We start from the raw sequence: 23,657 nt of genomic DNA, 5'->3' as shown, positions 1-23,657 counted from the left end.
AGCAACTAGCCAATTCCCAGACATGCCATCCTCCCTCCAGATAAGCAACAAGTTACAGTTATATCAAAGGCATAGGAAGCGCAGCGTAGCATTCTACAGCTGAATACACATGACAAGAGGAACAAGATGGAGCGACTCTTGACGGGGCGGGGGGGGGGGCACAGTGGGAGGGCTTTTAGTGTCCTGGCCACACTGATGGACCTCCTGATGGCACCTGGGGGGGGGGAGTTTGGCCACTGTGTGCAGTGCCGGATCAAACCCTGTGGAGGTCCCTAGGCAGTCGAAATCTCAGGGGGGCCCTTGCAAATTGTCTCAGTCGAAACACCCACCCCACTGCCTGCCGCCCCTGCTGCAGCTGCAGGCACTTTTCCAAAAGCCCCTTTGACAAAGCTGTGGTGGAGAGGCAGAGAGAGGCCAGCAGCTGCACCAGGCCAGTCGGGCAAAGAGAGGCTTAGTTGCGTGTGAAGGCTGGGAGGGCTGCAAGCAGGGAGAAAAGTGTGTGTGGGGGAGCCGGGCTGGGGCCCCTGAAGGCATGGGGGTCCATAGGCCAGTGCCTGATTTGCCTAATTGTTAATCCAGCCCTGGCTGCGTGACACAGAGTGCTGGTCTGGATGGGCCATTGGCCTGATCCGACATGGCTTCTGTTACATTCTTATGTAGAGTTCTGTGTTTTTTCTGCAGCATCTAAGAGGTTGGCGGGAGCTTTTCCTCAGTTACATGACTTCCCACTGTTTGAGAGTGTGGTGGGGCTGGAGGGGTCTTCTCAGTGCAATGAATTGCCTCCATTTCCCTCTGAGCCAGTGTCTCATTCAGAGGCCGAAGAGAGTCACCCTCTCTGCTAAGAGAAGGCCAGTCTGGCTCCCTTTTCCCCGTCTTAGTTCACATCACAGACCGTTTCCCCCAGTGGTGTGCTCATTCCCTCCTCCTCCTCTCTCCTAGTCACACATCTGTCCTCCTCAATCCACCCAGGGTCAGGCCAAAGGGCCACCTCCGTGACCATCTAGATACCCCCAAAGGCCCATGAGCAGGGGCATTGTTGCCCTCCCACAGCTGGTATTATCCAGAGGTAGACTGCTGCTGGCCGTGGAGGTTTTATCTGTTGGGTGTTGTTGTTTTTTTGTTCAAACGGATGCACGGCTCTCCTTTCTGAGTGGTGAAGGCAGCTGACTTAAAACAAGCACAAGGCTGATACTGCAAGTTAAAATACAGGCATAACAATTGCAAAAGAATCCAGAGAATCCTTGACTGAGGGGACTCGGAGGTTGCTCTCTGCAGGGCAGAACAGCCTTCTGAGGTGTGGGTTCCCGGGTAGCCCTCTTTCGCCACACTTGCTCACCTAGCTGGGCGGGGCGGGGGAGGCGGTGGTGCCTGGGGAGGGCCCCCTTCTCTTTCCACTTTCCTTAGGAACCCCTTTCTGCTTTCCTCCTCTGGCCTCATCTTCTGGCAGCAGAGACAACTGGTTTCTCACCAGCAGGGCAGTCTTGGGTTGCCAATCCTGGGAGGGGGGGGCAGAGGATGCCCCAGTTTGGAGGCTCTCCCCCTGCTTCAGGGTCATCACAAAGCGAGGGGGGGGGTTGAGACACCACATTTTCAGCATAGCATCCAGTCCCTGTCCTCAAAACATCCTCCAAGTTTCAAAAAGTTTGGGCCAGGGGGTCCGATTCTATGAGCGCCCAAAGGTGCCCCTGTCCATTATTTCCAGTGGGGGGAAGGCATTGAAAAGGTGTGAGGTCCCTTTAAATGTGATGGCCAGAACTCCCTTCGGAGTTGAATTATGCTTGTCACAGCCTTGCTCCTGGCTCCACCTCCAGTGTCTCCTGGCTCCACCCCCAAAGTCCCCAGATATTTCTTGAATGGGACTTGGCAACCCTAGGGCAGTCCCACCCCGCTCCCCTCCTCATCACCTCAAAATTCTCTCAAAGAATTCTCCTCTTACTTTACTTCCTGAATTTGCATACAGTATTTATATCTCTGGCTCTTGGCAGTCTGCTGTTCTTCCGCTTTTCAGGTTCAAGTTTTGTCCAGTCTCAGTCTGTTGCACAGTTCTGTCTCTGGGGCCTTCGTCTCTGTTCCTCCACCTTTCCCTTCCCTCTCACCTGTCCATTCCCTTCTCACAGCTCAGTTTTGGGGGACGCCCATGTTGGCGGGCCACAGAGGAGCTGGATTCGAATCCAGCAGCACCTTAGAGACCAACAAGATCTGGAGGGGAAGGAGCTTCCAAGAGTCTTATGTCCCTTCCCACTTATATCTGGCAAAAGGAACTTTTTTCTCCTGAAAGCTCATGCTCCAAAAATCTTGTTGGGAACCGTGTCTTTCCCCCATCCCAGCTTTCTTCTGGGGATGATCTTTCCCTCAGTCCCACATTCTCTCTGGTCCTTGTTCTGCCTCCTCTGCTCTCCTTTCCCCAAACCCCTTCCACTCCCCCCCCCACTAGCTTTGGAGGTCATCCTTCAGGCCACCCCTGCCTGCTAACAGCCCTCTCAGTATTGTTATCTCACAAGTGATGTACTGTTGGTCGACATTCTACAGCCAGCACCTCTCCTTAGGGCAGCTAAAACGTTTATGGATATTCCGTGGCCTCCCAGCTGCTTCGGGTGGGGCTCATGAGCAATATGAAATGGCCTGTTAGTTCACTTAGTATATGTAAGTGGTTCTTACAGAGAAGTCATGCTCTTTGCAAAAGCTCATCCGAGAAATAGCAGGGGATAAATGAAAAGTGCAGAGAGCCAGTTTGGTGTAGTGGTTAAGTGTGCAGACTCTTATCTGGGAGAACCGGGTTTGATTCCTCACTCCTCCACTTGCACCTGCTAGCATGGCCTTGGGTCAGCCATAGCTCTGGTAGAGGTTGTCCTTGAAAGGGCAGCTGCTGTGAGAGCCCTCTCCAGCCCCACCTACCTCACAGGGTGTCTGTTGTGGGGGGAGAAGATATAGGAGATTGTAAGCCGCTCTGAGTCTCTGATTCAGAGAGAAGGGCGGGATATAAATCTTCTGTCGTCTTCTTCTTCTTCATCTTCTTCATCATCTTCTTCTTCATCTTCTTCTTCATCATCTTCTTCTTCATCATCATCTTCATTTTCATCTTCATCTTCTTTCCAAAATGTTTGTGTGCTCTCTCTGTTTTTGAGGCAAAACAAAGTGGCAGCACAGTGCTCAAAGAACAGAACAACTGTGCAATATCAACCTATTGATAAAACAAAGCATACCATCAACTCTTCTATTGTCTCAATAAACATACATCATGAACAACTTAGCAAAAGGTCCAGCAATACCCAGTGATTAGTACAAGTGTCCAAATAATGCATGCGAAACGTGGACTATCAGCTGGAGATCACGTAAAAGAAGATCATTTTTAGGACCAACTCACACTTGTGGAGGACTCTGTCTTATTTATACTTTGAACATTAGGTGCAATGATACAGGAGCAAAGCATTGCTGAGCGCATCTTTTTGAGGACTAGTTGTAAATTTTCTGGGCTGTAAGAAGGAGCTTTCTTGAGGAGGTTCTTTTGTATATGGATTGGCTATTGAAATTCTAGTCTAATCCATTAGCAAGTCACAGCCTGGGAAGCTCCTACAAGATAATGACTCAGCCCTAGCCCACCTTCCTGGGTAGCTATAAATTACCTGCCTACCATCTTCTCATTTTGACCCAGAAAGAACTCCAGTTCTGTGTATTATACCTCTGAGGATGCCAGTCACAGTTGCTGGCGAAACATCAGGTCTCACAATGCCAAGACCACAGCCACACAGCCCGGAAAATCTACAACTAATGAACTCCGGCCATGAAAGCTTTCAGCAACATATTTTTAAGGACTGTTGGGGTCCTTCCATTATTTGGGTACTTATACTAATAACTGGGTATTGCTGGACCTTTTGCTAAGTTGTCCGTGATATCTGTTTATTGAGACAATGGAAGGGTTTTTGCTATGCATGACTTTATCAGTGGATTGCTATTGCACAGTTGTTTTTCTGTTCTCTCTGTTTTTGAAGCCAGGCTCCTGGACATGCAGGTGTCCTTTGGCGTTTTGCAGGAGATCCCTACCAGTTCCCTCCCCCCATCCTCCCCCCTCACTCCACTTCCAGAGCTGAGTCTTCCGTGGAAAGAGCCCCTCTGTTCTCTCACCATCTGTGCACCATATTGCCTCACGTTGAATCAGTCCTCTCTGGGTTTCAGTGGGAGTTTGGCGGCTGCCGAGGCCTATGAGCTCAGCCTCCCCACAGGAAAGCGTGCGGCCCTCCTTCAGGGAAGGCCAGGGGCACCCTTGGGTGGTTTCTCCTCTCAGGAGGACGTCCTCTGGCTTGGCGGTGGAGCCACGCCAACCCTCTTCGCTAGAAAGCCAAGCCTTCCTGGGTTGTGTCGGCCAAGCTGAGGCATGGAAATTAGATAAATACTCTTTCCATTGCAGCTGATGGAGGTTTCTTGATAGGTCTCCTAGAAGGGGCCTCTTCTTCCCCCTTCCCCAGGACAGCTGTCTCCCTGGCAGAGAGAGAAAGAAACAGGCTGGAATCTTCCCCGGAACAGGCTTCTCAAATAAGATCTCTATCGAGCAGCAGCAGCATCAGACTGTGGAACCAGAGTGTGGGGACGGGCCGTGGTAGCAGGTGATGGGAAAGGACTTCCTCTGTCGGAGACCCTGGAGAGCTGCTGCCTGTCTGAGTAGGCAAGACTGACCTGGATGGACCAAGGCTCTGATTCAGTAGAAGGCAGCTTTGTTTGTGTTTGTGTAGCCACATGCAATGTCCATCTAAGAAGCAAGCTTGGTGTAGTGGTTAAGTGAGTGGACTCTTATCTGGGAAAGTGGGGTTTGATTCCCCACGTCTCCATTTGCGGCTGCTGGAATGGCCTTGGGTCAGCCAGAGCTCTCTTATCTGGGAGAACCGGGTTTGATTCCCCACTCCTCCACTTGCACCTGCTAGCATGGCCTTGGGTCAGCCAGAGCTCTGGCAGAGGTTGTCCTTGAAAGGGCAGCTGCTGTGAGAGCCCTCTCAACCCCACCCACCTCTCAGGGCATCTGTTGTGGTGGGGGGGGGGGGAGGTAAAAGGAGATTGTGAGCCATTCTGAGACCCTGAGGTTCGGAGTGGAAGGTGGGATATAAATCCAATATAATCATCTTCTTCTTCTAGTGGAAGTGGGGCCAAGTACTCACAGTGGGTGACCATGTGGTTTCACTTCTGCTTCCAGCCTCAACCCCACTGGTCATGACTGGCCTGGCCATCCACACAGCCCTATCCCATTCTCCCCCTCTTCTATTCTGTCACAACAACGCTGCAAGGGAGGCCAGGCCGAGAGGGCACGACAGGCCCCAGGACCCCCAGGGAGCTCCCATGGTAGAAGCAGGGACTCGAACCCAGGTTACCCAGGGCTAGAATCACCAGCCCCCTTCTGGCCACCAATGGGGATTGCCAGGTCCAAGTTGAGACCAAATTTGAGGGTGGAGCCTGGGAAGGACAGGGACCTCAGGTGGGTACAAGGCCATGGAGTGCCCCCTCCAAAGCATCCCTTTTCCCCGGGGGAGAACTCATCTGTGAAGCCTGCCAATGAGCTGAAATTCTGGGAGACGCCCAGGCCTTGCCTGGAGGCTGGCATCCCTACTCAGGGCACTGGTCTGCTGCTCAGTCTGCCCCCTTCAGCACCCAAGATCTCTGGTCAGGCAGAAGCTAGTCAGTTTCTGAGATGGAACTGGGGGACAAGTCGTCTTCTGGGCCTTTGTTTCCCCCCTCTGCCCTCAACCTTGAGGCTTTCTCTCACGAGGGGGAGGCATACTCAGGAGACATGGACACCACCAGCCCCTCCTTTTCAGGAACGACACAGCCCGTGTTGCTAGGGAGGGGTCCACCTTGAGGCAGCAGGACACTTTCTGGGGGGGGGGTCACCATTTTCAGCAACCCCCCAGGCCCCTGACATTTTGGAAAGAGACCCTGAAACCTTCCCTGGCCCTCATTCTCGTCTGGTGTGGAGGGGCATCGCTGTGGCATCTCTGTGCTGAAAACGCCACCTCCTCAGCCTTGGGAGGCAGGGTGACATTTGAGACTCGAAATGCCAAAGAGGCTGGCGAGAGGTGGTGTGCCTGAAGAGAAGCTCCACAGAGCCAGACGGCGGGAAAGAGGAACTTGCGGAAGGCAGGGAGGGTGACAAAGAGAAGAAATCACATCTGCTCACGGGGGAAGTGTGCAGAGGGGTGAGCAGGGGTGGTGGGTACCACAGTGGCATCGGAGGGGGCAGGCAAATTGGTTTCTCCCAGGGAGACGAAGGAAGCCAATCCAAAGCCCGGAGACCCACAGGCAAAGGATCTGAGAGGGGCTGGCTAGGCTGCTCGGTGGGAGACTGTCCATTGCCCCTGCAGAAAGTCCCAGGTTCTGTGGGGGTCGTGGAGTAGCTGTTGCTGAGTGGCAGAGCCTCTGTTTGGCATGCAGAAGGTCCCAGGTTCAATCCCCGACAGCTCCAATGAAATGGACCAGGCAGGAGGGGATGGGAAAGACCTCCGCCTGAGACCCTGGAGAGCGGCTGCTGGCTGAGTAGACAAGATTGTCCCCGATGGACCAGTGGTCTGATTCAGTCTACAGCAACAACAGCCTTACAGAAGAAGATGGCTATACGGAAAAGTGATATTGTAACAAAAGGAAGAACTGTATAGAAGTAACAACTGTTAATACAAGTCTTAGCTTGCTACTCTATATTTTGAAACAATAATATCAGTAGGGTTTGTAAAATCTTTCGGGCTCAAGTGCCGTGTTCTACTGGAGAAAGTTTTTCTTCCAGACGTTTCGTTCTCAATGCACAGCAGCCAAGAAGGTCAGAGCGCCTGCTTCGGCTGCAACGCCACTGAGGATGTTCTCCGCAGCTGAGAACGAAACATCTGGAAGAAAAACTTTCTCCAGTAGAACACGGCACTTGAGCCTGAAAGATTCTACAAACCCTAATGATGATGCCAGCCGTGAAAACCTGAAATCTTTGATAATAATATCAGTATTATTAACAAAACAAAAACCTCTAGAGGCCAGATTTTTAAAACAATCGGCAACATTACAGTAGAGGGCTGCTGTTACAGCAACGGCTGAAGCAGCAGCAGTGGATTGCCTAGGTAACTCTCCATTTCATTCGCCTTCTTCAGGCTGCAGTACACCAGGTAAAGCCTTGAGTTCAATGATTGAATACCCAGGATTTCCTTCAAATTTGTGCTTAGGACACTCTCCAGCTTTTGCAGTTGCTGTGCAGATAGTTGTAGTTGGAACCTCAGAGATCCACAGTTTTCTATTAGGTGTTACCCTTTGTCAGGCCTCAGATTCAGCAGGAGCTCACAGGAGCACAGCTCCTGAACATTTCTGAGGGTTCCCCCTCTTCCTCCCTCCCTACCTTGTCCATTGAATAAAAGGTGCAGCTGCATAACAATCCCTGGATTAGGAGAGCGGGCAGCCAGCCACCAGGGGCTTTGCCACACCCCCAGCAGCCTTCCTTAACCCCTGGAGAAGCCCACGCCACCCTTTCTCCACTTATGGGATTTTGGGTGGCAGCTTTTGACTGGGGGGGGGCAGCCCAGGAGAGCCCCAGGCGAACGAGGCCTGCTTGGGGTGGCTGGATCTCTAGCCAGCCCAAGCAGGCCTCGCTTACCCTTGGCTCTCCTTTCTTGCATCGGGTTGCTTTTGGCTGGGGGGGGCAGCATATGCTAATGAGCTCCGCCACCTATTTTTCTACAAAATGACCCCTGCCCTTTGTCAGATTCAAAACGTCTCCATGCCGGGCTCAGTTGATCTCTGAGGCTCCAGCTGCAACTGCAATTGTAAAAGCTGGAGAGTGTCCAGCCATAAATTTGAAGGAATACTCGGTAGGTAGCAACAAGGCCTGGGAAAGGTCTTTCTTGGCCAGAGGCCCCAGAGAAACACGCCTGGTCGCAGCAAACAGCGTGGACTAAGGACTGGCTGCTAGGGTTGCCAACTGGCCAGCTCCGGGTTGGGAAATCCCTGGAGACTTTGGGGGTGGGGCCTGGGGAGGAGCCTCAGCAGGGGATAAATACTATACGCTCCGCCCTCCAAAGCAGCCCTTTTCTCCAGGGGAACTGGTTTTGGTCGTCAAGGGATCAACCGTAACAGCAGGAGATCTCCAGGTGCCCCCTGGAGGCTGGCAGCCCTATGACTAGGGTGGCAATGTGTTCTCACGTGGCTCCAACAGCGCAGGTACAGTGGGGGATGGCTTTGGCCCCGGCTTCTGCTTCACCAAGCCCCAGTTTGCGGGTGACCCTGTCGGTTTCGCAAGCTCCGCCTTCCCCTCTGGGAAACGCGCCTCATCCCCTCGTCTGCGGAATCTCTGAAAGCGTGGCTGCTTCCCGTGTCCGCACCGTGTCATCGCTCGGGATGCGCGAGGCAGTTTCAGACATGCCAGACGTCGACAGCTGCGTCCTGCGAGGCTTTTAAAGAGCACGATGCCTTGTTGCTTCCCCACAGACATAAATGCCTGGACAGGAAAAAAATGGCCCAGCGGAGCCCGGTCTTCCCAACACTCGGACCCACGGAAAGGTACCTTCTGGCATCCGAGGAAACGGCGGCTGAGGGGGTGGGGAAGGTGGGGGAGGCGCTGGCAAAACAGCCTCAGTTCTGGGTGCCTGGCTCCATTCCGCAATAGCACAGAGCACTGCCTTATGGGTGGAGGTTGCTTCCCTGAGAGAACTGCTGCTCTCTGGTTTCTTTTCAGATGTCAATTCCAGGCCTGCGCGACTCTGAGAGCCAGTTTGGTGTAGTGGTTAAGTGTGTGGACTCTTATCTGGGAGAACCGGGTTTGATTCCCCACTCCTCCACTTGCGCCTGTTAGCATGGCCTTGGGTCAGCCATAGCCCTGGCAGAGGTTGTCCTTGAAAGGGCAGCTGCTGTGAGAGCTCTCTTAGCCCCACCCACCTCACAGGGTGTCTGTTGTGGGGGAGGAAGGAAAGGGAGATTGTGAGCCGCTCTGATAAATCCAATATCTTCATCTACCTCACAGGGTGTCTGTTGTGGGGGAGGAAGGTAAAGGAGATTGTGAGCCGCTCTGAGACTCTTCGGAGTGGAGGGCGGGATATAAATCCAATATCTTCTTCTTCTTCTTCTACATAGGAGTGGCCAGCCAGTGCCTGTTGCAGTTTTATTTCATTTCTGATTTATTTCATTTGTGCCATTGATGCCCTGGCCTGGATAACTCAGGCTAGCCCGATCTCATCAGATCTCAGAAGCGAAACAGGGTTGGCCCTGGCTAGTATTCAGAAGGGCAACCTCCAAGGAATACCAGGGCTGGGATGCAGAGGCAGGCAATGGCCAACCAACTCTGAAACGTCTCTTGCCTGAAAAAACAAGTGTAGCTTGCCATCTGGTGGTGCATAGCTCTAAAAAGAACTTCTGGCTGCCAGACCATCTTAGGATCTCCTGGCTATTCGACACACAAGGCCATAGGATGGTTGGTTGATTAGGGTAATTTATACCCCACAGGGCAAGGTTGACTTCTGGCACCCCCCCTGCACTGATGACATCACTGAGTCACACGGGGGGCCGGCCCTGATCCCCTGTCTGTCTCCTCGAGGGGGACTCAAAGCAGCTTTCATCATTTCCCTCTCCTCCACTAAATCCTCACAACAGCCTTGCAGGCTGAGAGGGGAGCAGGGAGGGAGGAGGAGACGGCAGGGGTGCCAGCCTCCAGTTGGGGCCCGTGGAGCCCCTGGAATTACAACTCTTCTACGATTACAGCTACAATTACCACTCGTCACCAGACTACAGAATTCCGCACTCCCATAGAAAACGGATACTTTGCTGTGCAGGCTCTCTGTGGCACAGGACTCCCCCGGAGATCCCTCCTTCCCCAGGCTTCACCCCCAAACCTTCAGGAGTTTCCCAGCATGGATCTGGCAACCCTTCCCTTCCCCCCCCACCCCCCAATCTCCTGCCAGTGGCCAGTGAGGACCTGGAAACCCGAGGAGGCAAAGGAATGGGCAGGGAGGCCTGCAGGGGTGCCGGCTCCAGTTTGGGAAACATCTAGGGATTTTGAGGGTGGGGTTTGGGGAGGAGAAGGAAGGCCACAGAGTCTCCCTCCCAGAGCGGCCGTCTTCCCCCAGCAAACTGGCCTCTGTCACTTGGAGATCAGTTGTCAGGCAGGAGAGACGGAGGTTGGCAGCCTGTGCTGGCACAAGATCCGGCCGGCTGCTGCCCCCCTTCACCTCCCTGGGGAAGGTCCCCTGAGGAAGCCACGGGTGGGCAGAAGCAAACCCAGCCAAACCCCAGTGAGGGGCAGGAGCTCTCCTGTGGCCGCCCTCCGTGGGAGGCAGCAGCAGGAGCACCAACTCGGCCACTCTCACTGCACAGATCCACGCTGGCCGTAGGGTTACCACCCTTTGGGTGGGGCCTGGAGATCTCCTGGAGTTAGAGTTGATCTCTGGATGATGAGCACTCATTCCCCTGGAGAACATGGCTGCTTCGGAGGGTGGACCCTCCAACACTCTACCCTGCTGAGGCCCCTCCCCAGGCCCCGCCCTCTCCAGACCCCACCCCCAAAATCTCCAGGTATTTTCCAACCCAGAGCTGGAAACCTTAATGCTGGCCTGCTTGACTCATCTAGTTCCAAGGTCATTCCAGTGCCCCAGTTGAAAAGATCTAAGGATTTTAGTGGGTCTCCTTCCTTGGAGGTTTTCCAGCAGAGGCTAGACGGCCATCTGACAGCAATGCTGATCCAGTGAACTTAGGCAGTTCATGGGAAGGGGGGCAGGAAGGGCTGCATCAGGGCTTAGTTCTTGTGGCCCTTTCTTACACACCTACGGAAATGCTGATCACCACTTTGGGATCAGGAAGCAATTGTCTGATGGCCGGTTTGACCAGAGACCCTGGAGGGCTTGGGGAAGGGGGTTGCCATCTTTGGAGCAAGGGCCACTATGTGTGTGTGGGGGAAGTATTTGTGAATTTCCTGCCTTGTGCAGGGGGTTGGATTAGATGACCCTGGAGGTCTCTTCCAATTCTATGATTCAAGCCCAGGCCCAGGCAGGCAGCTATTGCTGGGCCAGGCCCAGGCAGGCAGCAGCTACTGCTGAGCCAGGCCCAGGCAGGTGCCAGGGGAGAGGAGATGTTGGAAAAGCAAAGCTCCTCCTTCTTCCTGTCCACCTTCAGCTGCTTCTCTCTCCCAGTGCCCCCTCCAGAAGCATGCCTTGTGGGATCAGGGGGCTGTGGGAGGCCTTCAGCCAGCCCCTCCGTCTCTCCCTTTCTCCAGGCGCATCCGGAACATCCCGCTGCACAGCCAGGCTCTGACCGCTGTCCCGCTGGGGTCAGCCCGGCTGGTGGACCAGCTCGAAGACCGCATCCTCAGCCATGAGAAGACGACGGCCGCCCTGGTGGAGCACGCCTTCCGCATCAAGGAGGACATCGTCTCCACCCTCCACAGGATGCAGAACAAGGGGGGAGGCGACCGCCTGGCCCGCCAGCTCCTCGAAGAGCACATCCGCAACATCACCGCCATCGTCCGGCAGCTCAACCGGGACATCGAGGTCAGTGGGGGGGGGGCTGAGTTGGGGGCATCTGTGCTTCTCTTTCTGGGACAAGGAGGAAATGCTGGGAGTTGGCAGGGCAGAACATGGGCGGGGCTGTTGGAGAACTGGCTGGCACCGCTTGTAGAAGATCGCACGTACACCTGAGGTGTTAATTGCGCCGGAGTAACGTCCGTCTGCACTGAGGCACACTAAGCTGCATGTTCCTCCTTTTTGAAAAGCAAAATTAGGACACAACCCATATTGCAGAGTTCCTGCCTCTGTCTGCCTTTCTTCCCAGTCCCTGTCTTTTGGGGGTGGATAAGGGCCCTCAAGTCACAGTCGACTAACAGTGACCCTGTAGGGAAGGGGTGTCAAACATACGACCTGGGGGCCAAATCAGGCCCCCAGAGGGCTCCTCTCAGGCCCTCAAGCAACTGGCTGTTGTCTTCTTCCTTCTCCCTCTCTCTTGCTTCCTTCTGCATCACAGCTTGCTTTGCCAGGCTTGCTCAATTGCACAGGAGCTACAGAGCAAAACCTCTATTTTCTCCATTGGCTGAGGCTCCTCCCTTGGGGAGGAAGGGGAGGAGGGATAGCTGGCTTTGCCAGGCTCTCTCAATCGCACAGCAGAGCTACTGAGTGAAGCCTCTCTTACTTCTATTGGCTGAGGGTCCTCCCCCTCCTCATCCCGTGGGGTGGGGGGGTGGGGAGCCAGAGCTTCCTTTGCCCAATTCCCTGGATCCCACGGGAGAACTATAAAGAAAGCACCTTTAAGACCAATGAGTGCAATGTTTTAAGCATGTTGTAAAGCTTTTTTTAAAAAATGCTTTAACTGTGTTTGTCTGTGTCCTTTATAAAGTTTATATCTCTGCTACCTAATCTTAAATAGGTACACACGGCCCAGTCCAACATGACACAGCCTGACCCGGTATGGCTCAGCTCAACAAGGTCTCATTTGTGTCAGGTTCGGCCCTCATGAGTTTGACACCCCTGCAGGGTTTTCAAGGCAAAACACAAACAGAGGCAGTGTGTCGTTGCCTGCCTTTGCGGAGCAACCCTGGACTTCCTTGGCGGTCTCCCGTCCAAGGACTGACACGGATTCCCATCCAAGATCTTGCCTTGATCCATGTTTTTATTACTTGTAGGTTCTGCAGGAACAGATTCGAGTCCGGGATAACCTTAGCTACGGCACAAATTCGACCCTGAAGAGCTTGGAGATGCGTCAGTTGTCCGGCCTGGGAGACCTCAGAGGGCGGGTTGCCAGGTAGGCCCTTGGGGGAGAGAGAGTGGCTGCTGCAAGCTCATCCGAACGAGAGAGCCAAAAGGGGGCATTAATCCATGTGTGTCCCTAGGGTTGCCAACTCCAGGTTAGGAAAGTCCTGGAGATTTGGGAGCGAGAACCCTGGGGAGGTGAGGGTTGGGGGAGGAGACAGACCTTAGAGGAGTTTAATGCCATTTTGAGCCCCCCCCTCCAAGGTAGCCATTTTCTCCAGGGGAGTTGATCTCTGTAGCTTGGAGATCAGTTGTAATTCTGGAAGAACCCAGGTTTCACCCGAAGGTTGGCACCCCTATCTCCCCAGTGGTCATCTGACTGCTTACAGTAGCTCCCTTTTTGCCCTTGGAAAGCTGGGAAGAGAAAAGGGAAGCAGTGCTGAGATTTGTGGTCAGGACACGACCCCGTTGCAGGCCCCAGACCCCCACTTCATGATCACGCATCAAAACGGAATGGTTGGAAGCTGCAATTTGCTGTTCCTTTGTTCTTCCTCCCCTTGCGCGCGCACACACACATGCACACACATACACACACACATAAAGCAAAAACATAACATGCAGTCGACGGAACAGCTTCCTTGCATAGATCTGTTGGGTCTCTGTAAAAACAAAGATGCTCTTGAGAAGTTGTTTGCTTTGCCTGTAGGTGGTTTACTGGTTGAGAAATTGTAGGTGTAATTGTACCAGTGCTTAAAGATTTCTTTTGTGAGTCACAAAAAAAGAACAGGAGAGACAGAGCTGGGCTTTCTTGCAGCATGACCCCAGCTCCCCTGGATATGAAATTCTTCAAAACAACAAAATCCTCAAAACACCACTCAAAACACCACGGGTGCCAGCGTCCAGGTGGGACCTGGAGATCCCTCGGAATTCCAGCTCAACTCCAGACTACAGAGATCAGTTTCCTCTGGTGGAAATGGCTGCTTGGGAGGGTGGAGAAGGACTCTGTGGCCTCGTAGCCCACTGAGGTCCCTGTCCTCCCCAGGCTCCACCCCCAAATCTCCCGACCTGGCAACCCTGCCCCCGCATCCCCTGCCATTGGCTGGGGGGGGTGGGCCTTTCAAGCCTATGCCCAAGCCCACCTCCCCAAGTGCCAGGCTCTGTCTTGCTCCACAACCAGATCTCTGCCGTCTGTAGAATCTGGGCTGTTTTTCAAGACTGCAGTCTGGCTTACCCAGCAATTAGATTCAATTAGATTACTCATGGCCTTTGCATATGACGCTCAGGCTTCCTGGGATTGGATTTTTCCCTGAATTCACAGGCGTATATTTAGGGCCCGCCAGGTGTCCCATATTGTATGGAAGGCCCAATGGGGGGGGGGGGAGGGAGTCATTGACTGCAAAGTCCCATGTTGTTTCTGTGGCTGACGGGAGCAAAACTGGAAGGCCTGCTTGTCTGGAGACGCCTCTCGAAGAGTGCGTCTGCAGGGGTCCCGATGTGATTGACGCTACTGGAGGAAAAGAAAAACCTCAGCTGTGCTTTCCTGAAAGGGCTGGGGTGGGGTGAAGAGAACCAGGGAAAGAACAAGGCTGAGGATGCATTTGCCAGGGCCCCGAGCCAAGCAACGTGCCCAGCACACGGGAGACAAACTGGACATGGCACACAGTCAGCAACAGAAGGCCATGGGTGTCCCTGCTGGCTGGCGCAGTCTTCAGGCCTGCAGCTTCTGTTCTTGAGGGTGCCCACTGAGCAGAGGGAAGATCCAGCTTGGGAGAGAAGGGACCGGAGAGAGACGCCTTCCTGCCCACCTGCTCTGGCAGAGCGCTGTGACCCTCTCTTGGTACGGCGTGTTCTGGAATGTCACAGTGTTCCAGAGCCCGTGGGGCTCTTTTTGCGTCAAATGTGTTTTTCTTTTGGCTATGCCCTCCAACTGCAGAGTGTGGGGCGTGTTGCTTTGGCACACACACACACAGAGCTGTGGTAACGGCGCTTTCCCTCGACAATGCGGGGATGGCTCTGAACTGTCAGCCACAAAGGCGGCTTTTCAGTGAGTGGGGGGAAAAACTCCCTGGGAGCTGGCAGGCGGCCAAGCACACAGCACTGCTGTGATAAACGGTCTCTTTGAAACGTGGCCGGCTTCACATAACAATAGCAAAGCCCAGCCAGTTGGCATCCAGGGCCCGTTCGTCCCCTCGCTTTTTCTTCTTCATGCAAAAGCAGATCGTTGCGAGGGCTGCCAATCAAATCAGGCTTTCTTCTAAGAGGAAGACAGAAATTTGGCAACCTCACCCCAGCTTCAAACATCTTCGGGCAAAATGCAATATTTCTGCTCCCTTTTATGGGCGCAACAGGTGGGATCTGAACACAGATGCTCTGAGTGCGGGTTCTGCTTGGGAACGAAGCAGGGTTGGCTGCAGTGAGTGCTGGAACGAGACACCCACAACTGCTGATTGCAGCATCAGCTTCCAGAGCCTGCATCCCCTGTCTTCTAGAGACGCCAGCCGCCAGGGAATGAAGGATGACTCGGAGGCCTGGTACCCCACTGAGGTCCCTGTCCTCCCCAGGCTCCACCCCCAAATCTCCAGGAGTTTCCCAACCTGGAGGTGGCACCTGTGCCCTCCACAGCGCCGGAGCTAGAGCTTCTGCTGCTCCAGGCAGACCCCTCCACTGCCCCCCCACAAGCTCCATTGGGAAATGATCCTGTGCACAAAAGTGTGCGCACAATGCGATGACATCACTAAAAGAGACATCACACAGGGCAGGCAGGAGAGTGACTGGTGGTACACAAGACTGCTTTTGCCTACGGACAGTACGCGGGTGTTTGGAGGCTTCAAGGCAGGCTCAGAGGAGTGCTCTGCAGGGGCAGGGGGGAGTAAGGCGGTGCTTCACGGCACCCCCAAAACAGGGTGGCACTCTAGGCAGTCACCTACCCCGCCTACTCCCACGTGCCAGCCCTGACCCTCCAAGCCCCTCCAGGGGCCACAGATGGCCACCGGTGGCAACAGTGTAACAGCCACCCTACTGAAATAACATCCCAAATAACTTCCCCTGATGGACTAATATAGCGTGGGCTAATATAGTCATGAGAAAATTTGGTAATTGTTTTTAAACGCTAACAAGCAGTCCTCATTTTTCTCTGGGAAAGCTAGTTCTATTCAAACGTCCTCTTGAATAATAATAATGTTGTGGTAACCTAAAACCAGGGCTTTTTCTGAGCAGGAACGCAGTCCCAGCTGGCTTGGTGTCAAGGCGTGTGGCCTGACATGCAAATGAGTTCCTACCGGACTTCTTCTACCAAAAAAGGCCCTGTGTGAAACAATGGTGATGTTGGGGTGTGTGGCCTAATATGTAAATGAGTTCCTGATGGGTGACCAAAAAGGCCTTGTAAAACTGACCTCGTTTCAAGGGAGTCCGGGCCAAAAAGAAAAAGAGAGAGAGAGAGAGAGGAAATATTAGGCTTTCTGAACATCCTTTTGGGTAGGAGAGTTCTATTTCCCTTTGCTGAAATCTTCCCCTTCCCGCATGCCTTGAGCACAGATTTATGTGTGGGCTCAGCCATTTATTGGAAATCTCTGCAGGGGAGGGGAAGAAACACTTGCTTTTATGTAAGAGCCCAGTCTCTGTTTTTGAGTGCTGCATGAATGAATTTCTGTCTGTGTGTGTGTGTGTGTGCGTGCACACACGCCTGTTCATGACTGTGCAATGGGAGATCCAGCAAGAGCTCATCTCCAGAGAGCGTTCTTGAAGGAGCACTCCGAAGCTGGAGAGGGTGAGGCTGCAGGCCCCTGCTCGGGGACAGAGCGCAGGGGTGGGTGGAGGGGCTTCAGCTAGCAAGACGGAAGAAGTAGGGAGCTCTTGAAGGGGGTGGAGGTGAAGTCTCTCTCTCTCTCCCCCCTCCCGGGATCTCTCCTCCTGACACCCCCTTAAAACGATACTTATCATAGTTTCCTGGAAGTGGGATCCTCCTGTGTAATCTTGCCCCATTTATGAGTCACGTAAACATCTAGGCCAGGGGTGTCGAACTCATTTGTTATGAGGGCTGGATCTGACATAAATGAGACCTTGTCAAGCTGGGCCGTGTGTGCCAGGAAATGTAATGCCAGGGAGCAGAGATATAAACTTTATAAAGAACGCAGACAAACACAAAGATTTTTTTTAAGTAAAGTAAAATAAATTTTAAAAATTAGCAGGCTTGCAATATTTTGTTTATTTAACAGTTTCTGAAAATTGATACTTCTTGCTCTGAATTTTTGCATCAAAATCTGGAGACAATGGCTGTGCTGTAGCAATCTTGAGTATGCTGCTCAGGTCTTGTTCAGATATGTATCTGTGAGTTGCAAATGTCCTTTTGATTACACAAACCTCATGGCCAATGCTTTGAGCCTAAGACCCAGGGGAAACCATGAAATGGCTGGGCGTTGTGACCTTTTGTACATATGATGCTTCATGTGCTGGTCTGTGTCCCACCCAGCCCGGGCGAGGACTACACAAGGGAGACCCCCCGGCGCCTGCCAGCCACTCCCGGCCCCCGCCGCCGCCCCGAGAGCCTCCCACGCCTTCCCAAGCCCCCGCGGCGGCCCCACCCCTCACCTGGGCTGACGGAGTGCCAACAGCCGCCTGAACGGCGCCTCTCAGCCACCGCGCCCATCTCCAGGTCCGAGGAGCCTGGCCAGAGCGAGACGTCGGGGAGCAGGAGGGAGAAGCTGAGCCCAGCGCTGGGCAGAGAGGAGGAGAGCCGCCTGACCCGTGGTCGCGAGAGACGCCACACCCCAGCATGCTGCAGAAGTCCGAGACGCCCGAGGCACGCCCAGGCAGCCCAGCCCCGGCCCGCCTCTCCCGGGCGTCTGGGGCTTTGAAGGGGGGGAGGAGCCAGAGAGGGGCAGAACCCAGGAGGGGGGAGGACTGAGACGGGGGGATAAAGGGAGGGAAGGAGGAGGTCGGGGAGGAAGCTGGCCAGTGCTTATGGAGGCTGCCTCCCGAGAGAGAGCGACAGGAGCCGCAGCACAGCCAGAAGGGGAACGGGGGCCTGCGGTGAAGTAACCTGGCTCCCACCCCTGTTTCTGAGACCTCCGGGGAACGCCCCAGAGTGCCCGGGAGGGGCGACGGCGGTGCCGGGAGACCGGGGGAGGTACCCAGAGCGCGACAGTCAGCCAGTGGAGAGAATACAGGTTTTGCTCTGTAGCTCCTGTGCGATTGAGCAAGCCTGGCAAAGCAAGTTGTGATGCAGAAGGAAGCAAGAGAGAGGGAGAAGGAAGCAGATGACAGTGAGTTGCTCATAGGCCCGATAGGAGCCCTCCAGGGGCCTGATTTGGCTCTTGGGCTGCAAGTTTGACACTGAGGCTTTGCTTCAGTTCTGTTTTTTAGATTTCTGGTTAGTTCCACAATCCAAATCTGTCGTGCCACTTCTTTGAAAGTCCCATCTTGGCGATTATATTGACTCCCTCTGTGTCATCCACCTGGAGTCCTCCTTAAGGTTGCCTGGCTGCCTGGCTGGTCTCTGGCAGAGAAGAGGAGAGAGGGAGGCCAGATTTGGGGATGGAGTCCAGGCAGGGCAGGCATCTCGGTGGGGTCCAGTGCCGTACAGCCCACCCTCCAAAACATTCATTTTCTGCCGGGGAACTGATCTCTGTAGTTTTGAGATGAGCTGTAATTCTGGGGAATCTGCAGGTCCCACCTGGAGGCTGCTGGCATCCCTAGGAGGTGGGCTGTAATGCAAAGGAAGAAATACAGTTCCGAGGCATGCGAGCCTTCCCCACTGCTGAGGTGGCCTCCTGCATACATCTTTTGGGGCCACCTTCCTGCCCATCTCTTCCTCCCTGCCATCTTGGTCTGCCTGCCAGCCTGCCTCTTCATCTTTCCCTCCAGAGCCTCTTTCTTTGTTGCTATTGAGGCCTCAAGCAAGACCTCACCAATAAACTGGGGGCTGCTAGAAGTTCCAGCTCAGTGCTAAGACTGGGGGACAGTGGCCAACCTCCAGGTATGGCTGGGAGATCTCCTGCAATTACAGGCGGCCTCCAGACTACCGACATCTGTTCCACTGGAAGAAATGGCTGCTTTGGAAGGCAGACTCTGGCAATTAGACCCCACTGTGGTCCTTCCCCAACCCCCACCGTTCCCCAGGCTCCACCCCTAAAATTTCCAGGAATTTTCCAGCCTAGAACAGGCAAGCCCCCACCTCCGCATAAACACTGCAGAATTCTATGCTATGGCTCTTCTGTTTGTGAGTAGAGGTCCCACGCCAGTATCCTGAACGTAGCTGCAGGCATAAGCACACTTTCACGTCACTGAATCCACACACACACACACACTCCATCACCTGAATCTCCTCTCTCCCATTATCAGCATCCACACAGGTCCAGGTGCGTGTTTCATGACTTGCATGTGCTCTGATTTTGTCCCACCATCTCCTAAGCGGGTACACACGGCCTGCCAAATTTTTATATGCAATTCAGTGGTGCGGGTGTTTTGGATATCAGACAGGAGGGTGGACTGAAAGCCAGATTTCTGTGACGCGCTGCGGTGGAGAAAGGGGCTGTCCCCCAGATCCTAACAGCAATCCCTACCTGTGATTTCTGTACCAGGTGTGATGCCGGCTTAGCCAGGCTATCTGCGGAGCACAAGGTGACCTATGAGCGGCTCCAGAACCTCAGCAAAGACCAGCAAGCCTCAAAACTGATCTTGGAGTCAAAAATCAAAGAAGCAGAAATCCAGGTAAGAGACGCAGAAGGCGGGTCCCCCCCAAAACGCTCAGCTGCTGTGGCAGGCGGGTCTCCTTTTGATTTTGGGGGGGAATCTGGAACATTGTAAATTGTTCCTGAACAGCTCCAGACACTGGGAAGACCTGCGTGCCTGCCAGCAGGGATGTCAAAGTGGGTTCCTCGCTCTCTAGTCGCACTGCGTTCTTGGGAGCACCTTCCATCATTTCCCACAATCCCTCTGAAGTGCTGTAGAAAATTACAACGCTTGTAACGGAGGGGCTGCGTGGGTGGGCCCCCAAATGGAATGGCTTGGCTACGCTGGGATGCGTCTGGCCTTTCTGCTCAGCAAATGCAGGTGGCTTTTCTCCAGCCCAAGGAAGCTTCTCCCAGCCCAGGGTGCTTTCACCACCAGGACAAGAGTGGCGGGAGACAACCCGGTCTCTCTTAGGCCATGTTTACACTACAAATAGGTGTAAACTGGTTTGGAAGGCATTCCTCTTTCCAAGGAGCTGTGCAAACTGCAATTCTTTGCTGGGGAGGGGGAGAGGATCTCTAGGAGATCATCCTAAAACATATTTGCCAAGCTCTGATTCCCTTTGGGTGGAAAACCACGCCAGCGAAAGATGTAGGGAAAGCACGGCATCTCCACCCGTTGCCAGCCTCCAGGTGGGGCAGGGAACAAGGTGTACACCTCCGCAAAAAACCAGCCTCAAAAAAATATAGCAAATGATACAAATGTTCATAAATAGAGCAGCCAAACATATAAAGTGAAATTAATCATGAAATGGACAAAGACCACGTTCACACTCAGGTCCCTTTAGAGGCGAATTAACGCCAAGAAGATGAGAAGAGCAGTCCAAGTCATTGCCAAGGTAGGGTCTCCTAGGGAGTCCAACGCTCCAGGACGTCTTCACGAATTTTAAAGATGAAACAATCCAGTGCAGCAGGGCACAAGAAACGCAACAGGGCTGTACTTCATCCCGTTTCACTAACAAGCTTCTACAAGCTTTGGAAAACCATCAAGCATTTTACAATAGAGCAGAGCTTCAAAGATCTTAACAACAATGTCAAATTCGTGAAGACGTCCTTCACGGACGGAGGTGTATACCTTGTTCCCTGCTCCGGTTTTCTGTGAGTCTGTTGGCTGCCTAAGCCTCCGGGTGGGGCCTGGAGATCTTCCACTTTTACAACTGACCTCCAGATGGCAGTGAGTTGCTCATAGGCCCGATAGGAGCCCTCTAGGGGCCTGATTTGGCCCTTGGGCTGCAAGTTTGACACTGAGGCTTTGCTTCAGTTCTGTTTTTTAGATTTCTGGTTAGTTCCACAATCCAAATCTGTCGTGCCACTTCTTTGAAAGTCCCATCTTGGCGATTATATTGACTCCCTCTGTGTCATCCACCTGGAGTCCTCCTTACGGTTGCCCGGCTGCCTGGCTGTGTATACCTTGTTCCCTGTTCCAATTTTCTGCGAGTCTCTGTTGGCTGCCTAAACCTCCAGGTGGGGCCTGGAGATCTCCCACTTTTACAACTGACCTCCAGATGGCAGAGATTAGCTCCCTTGGAGAAAATGGCTGCTTGGAAGGGTGGCCTGTACGACATTGTACCGTGTTCAGGCCACTCCCCTCCCTAAACCCCGCCCTCTTCTGGATCCACCCCCAAAATCTCCAGGTATTTTCCAACACAGACTTGACAAGCAACCCTACTCTGCATGGAATTTACCTGGACCAAAGCAGATGTTAGCAGAAGCCCGGAGCTGTGGCCTTGGGTCTGTTTGCTTCTCCTTGTGACATGGTTATGTCCAAACAAACGTGTGTGTTCTCATCTCCTTGTCTGAGAAATCTCCTTGACCTGCTTCCAGTAACTCACTGCCTTTTTTGCCTGAATCCTCTCCTTGTCTCCTTCTTATGCTGTTCAACTGGGGGAAGAAGGTGAACAAAGTGGCTGGGATCAGGAGAGATTTGTTTGGGCTGGATCCGGAGAGGACAGGCTGGGAGAGGAGCCCAAGCCAGCCTGGAGGAGACCAAACTGAATCGTACATAGCAGTGGCAGCGCTGCTGTGGCTGCTTCGTAGAAGTGGATAGAATCTGAACCACGCAGCCCCTGTGGCTCGGCCAGCTTCGCGGGGGCTCAGCGTGGCTTGCTGCAGGCCCCCAGTGGCCTCCCGAGAACTTTCTCGGAACATTACCGTCTTCGTGGCCCTGCTGAGTGTAGAAAGAGGCTGGCGCTTGTCCCCTTCCCTGCTGAGGCCCACTCACAATCTGGAGATGCATCGGCGAAGGAAAAAAAAATATCACGCAGCCAAATGTGCTAAGTCATCATCCTCCGGCATTACTCAGCGAGACGGTGTGCCAGTGATTCACCACGGAAAAGGGATCCCGTGACTTTTGGAACATCTGCATTTAGACAGCTGTGGGTTTGGGGGGGGGAGGGGAGTCATCGCCCCAGCAGGTCATCTTTCCCATCCTGAAAACATGGAAATATTTCCTCTGCAGCCTATTTCAGCATCTGCTGAATGCTGCACAATGCCCGATTTAGACCCAGGCCTGGTGAGCTTTGTTATCGTCTCTTCTCCTTGACCCTAAACGTATTCGGGGGAAACTCAAGCCACGCTTCCGCTTCCAACGGAGGGATGTGAGGAGGTCTGAGAGGAACGTAGTTGTGTGTTTAACCAGAATTAATTGTCTGGGCCACCTCCGCTAGGGTTGCCGGTCCCCTTTCGTGTACCAGTGGTCTTTCTCATGAGAAAGCAGCCTCAGATGGTTGGCGAGTTCTACCACATCCATGGATATGATTAGGAGGTCAGTGGTTGGTTTAGGGTTGTCATTCCCCTGGTGGGGGCAGCGGATCCCCTGGTTTGGAGGCCCTTCCCTTGCTGCAGGGTCATCGGAAAGCAGGGCGGGGGAGGGAAATGTCTGATGAGAGCCAGTTTGGTGCAGTGGTTAAGTGCGCGGACTCTTATCTGGGAGAAGCGGGTTTGATTCCCCACTCCTCCACTTGCAGCTGCTGGAATGGCCTTGGGTCAGTCATAGCTCTGGCAGGGGTTGTCCTTGAAAGGGCAGCTGCTGAGAGAGCTCTCTCAGCCCCACCCACCTCACAGGGTGTCTGTTGTGGGGGAGGAAGGTAAAGGAGATTGTGAGCCGCTCCGAGTTCTCTTAGGAGTTGTCCTTGAAAGGGCAGCTTCTGGGAGAGCTTCTCAGCCCCACCCACCTCACAGGCTGTCTGTTGTGGGGGGGAGAAGATATAGGAGATTGTAAGCCGCTCTGAGTCTCTGATTCAAAGAGAAGGGCAGGGTATAAATCTGCTTAATGGGCAATCCATTATACCCTGTGGCGATGGTTTTCCATAGGGTATAATGGATAATTGAACTGTGGGTATCTGGGGCTCCAGAGGGGATGATTTTTGAGATAGAGGCACCAAGTTTTCAGCATAGCGTCCAGTTCCTCTCCTAAAAACACTCGCCAAGTTTCAAAAAGATTGGACTAGAGGGTCCATTTCTATGAGCCCCTAAAGAAGGTGCCCCTATCCTTCATTATTTCCTATGGAAGGAAGGCATTGAAAAGGTGTGCCGTCCCTTTAAATGTGATTACCAGAACTCCCTTTGGAGTTCAGCCTTGCTTGTCACACCCTTGCTCCTGGCTCCACCCCCAAAGTCTCCTGACTCCACCCCCAAATATTTCTTGAGTCAGACCTGGCAACTCTAGGTTGGTTCTCTGAGTTCAGGAGCCGATTTTTGTGATTCCTGGTTGCAGGGTCAGATTTCCTCTCTAGCTGAGGGTGTGTGTGTGTGTGTGTGTGCGTGCTTCCTCCTTCTGCCATCAGCAGGCCAAGAATGCAGATAAACTCCTTGCAAGGAGCTCTTCCTTGGAGCAGGGCGGGAGCTCTCACACCAGCCCCTCAGAGTAGGCCGTTTGTCATCCAGGGGCCTACAAGAAGGACAGACTTTGTCCTCGGGATCCAGGCAGACCCAGAAGAGCCCAGCTGTAGACGATACTCTATTCTTCCCCAGTTTCCAGTGAGGCTTGGAAAGCAGGAAGGGGGGGTCCCAGGGAAGGGGCCATCAGCTGTCTGAATTCCCTTTCAGATTTCTCATCTCTTGAGCCGAATCGAGCAGTCCATCATGCAGCAAGAAGCCAAGCTGAAGCTGACGTACAAAGAGAGCAACCAACAGCTCCATCTTCTGGACACGAAGTGAGTAGCGCCTCTTTCCCATCACCCAGTACTCTGCTCCCGTTGAGAGGGCTGGATGCTTTTGCAGACGTTTTCTAATTCCGTAATGATCCCGGAGT

General features: G+C 53.5%; 1 protein-coding gene across 1 annotated transcript in view; it reads left to right on the top strand.

Moving 5' to 3' along the window:
- Window positions 1–23,657, top strand: part of FAM81A (family with sequence similarity 81 member A) — a 31,709-nt gene that overhangs the window by 2,580 nt on the left and 5,472 nt on the right. The window contains exons 2-6 of the mRNA XM_060260138.1: window positions 8,440–8,511; window positions 11,213–11,486; window positions 12,611–12,729; window positions 19,256–19,385; window positions 23,453–23,559. Of these exons, the coding sequence (XP_060116121.1) occupies window positions 8,465–8,511; window positions 11,213–11,486; window positions 12,611–12,729; window positions 19,256–19,385; window positions 23,453–23,559 (677 nt within the window). The 5' untranslated portion in view covers window positions 8,440–8,464. The remainder of the gene's footprint in view (window positions 1–8,439; window positions 8,512–11,212; window positions 11,487–12,610; window positions 12,730–19,255; window positions 19,386–23,452; window positions 23,560–23,657) is intronic.

The sequence above is a fragment of the Heteronotia binoei genome, chromosome 19 (genome assembly GCF_032191835.1).
Source record: "Heteronotia binoei isolate CCM8104 ecotype False Entrance Well chromosome 19, APGP_CSIRO_Hbin_v1, whole genome shotgun sequence".
Lineage (NCBI taxonomy): Eukaryota > Metazoa > Chordata > Lepidosauria > Squamata > Gekkonidae > Heteronotia > Heteronotia binoei.
This window is presented reverse-complemented; position numbering and strand designations above follow the sequence as displayed.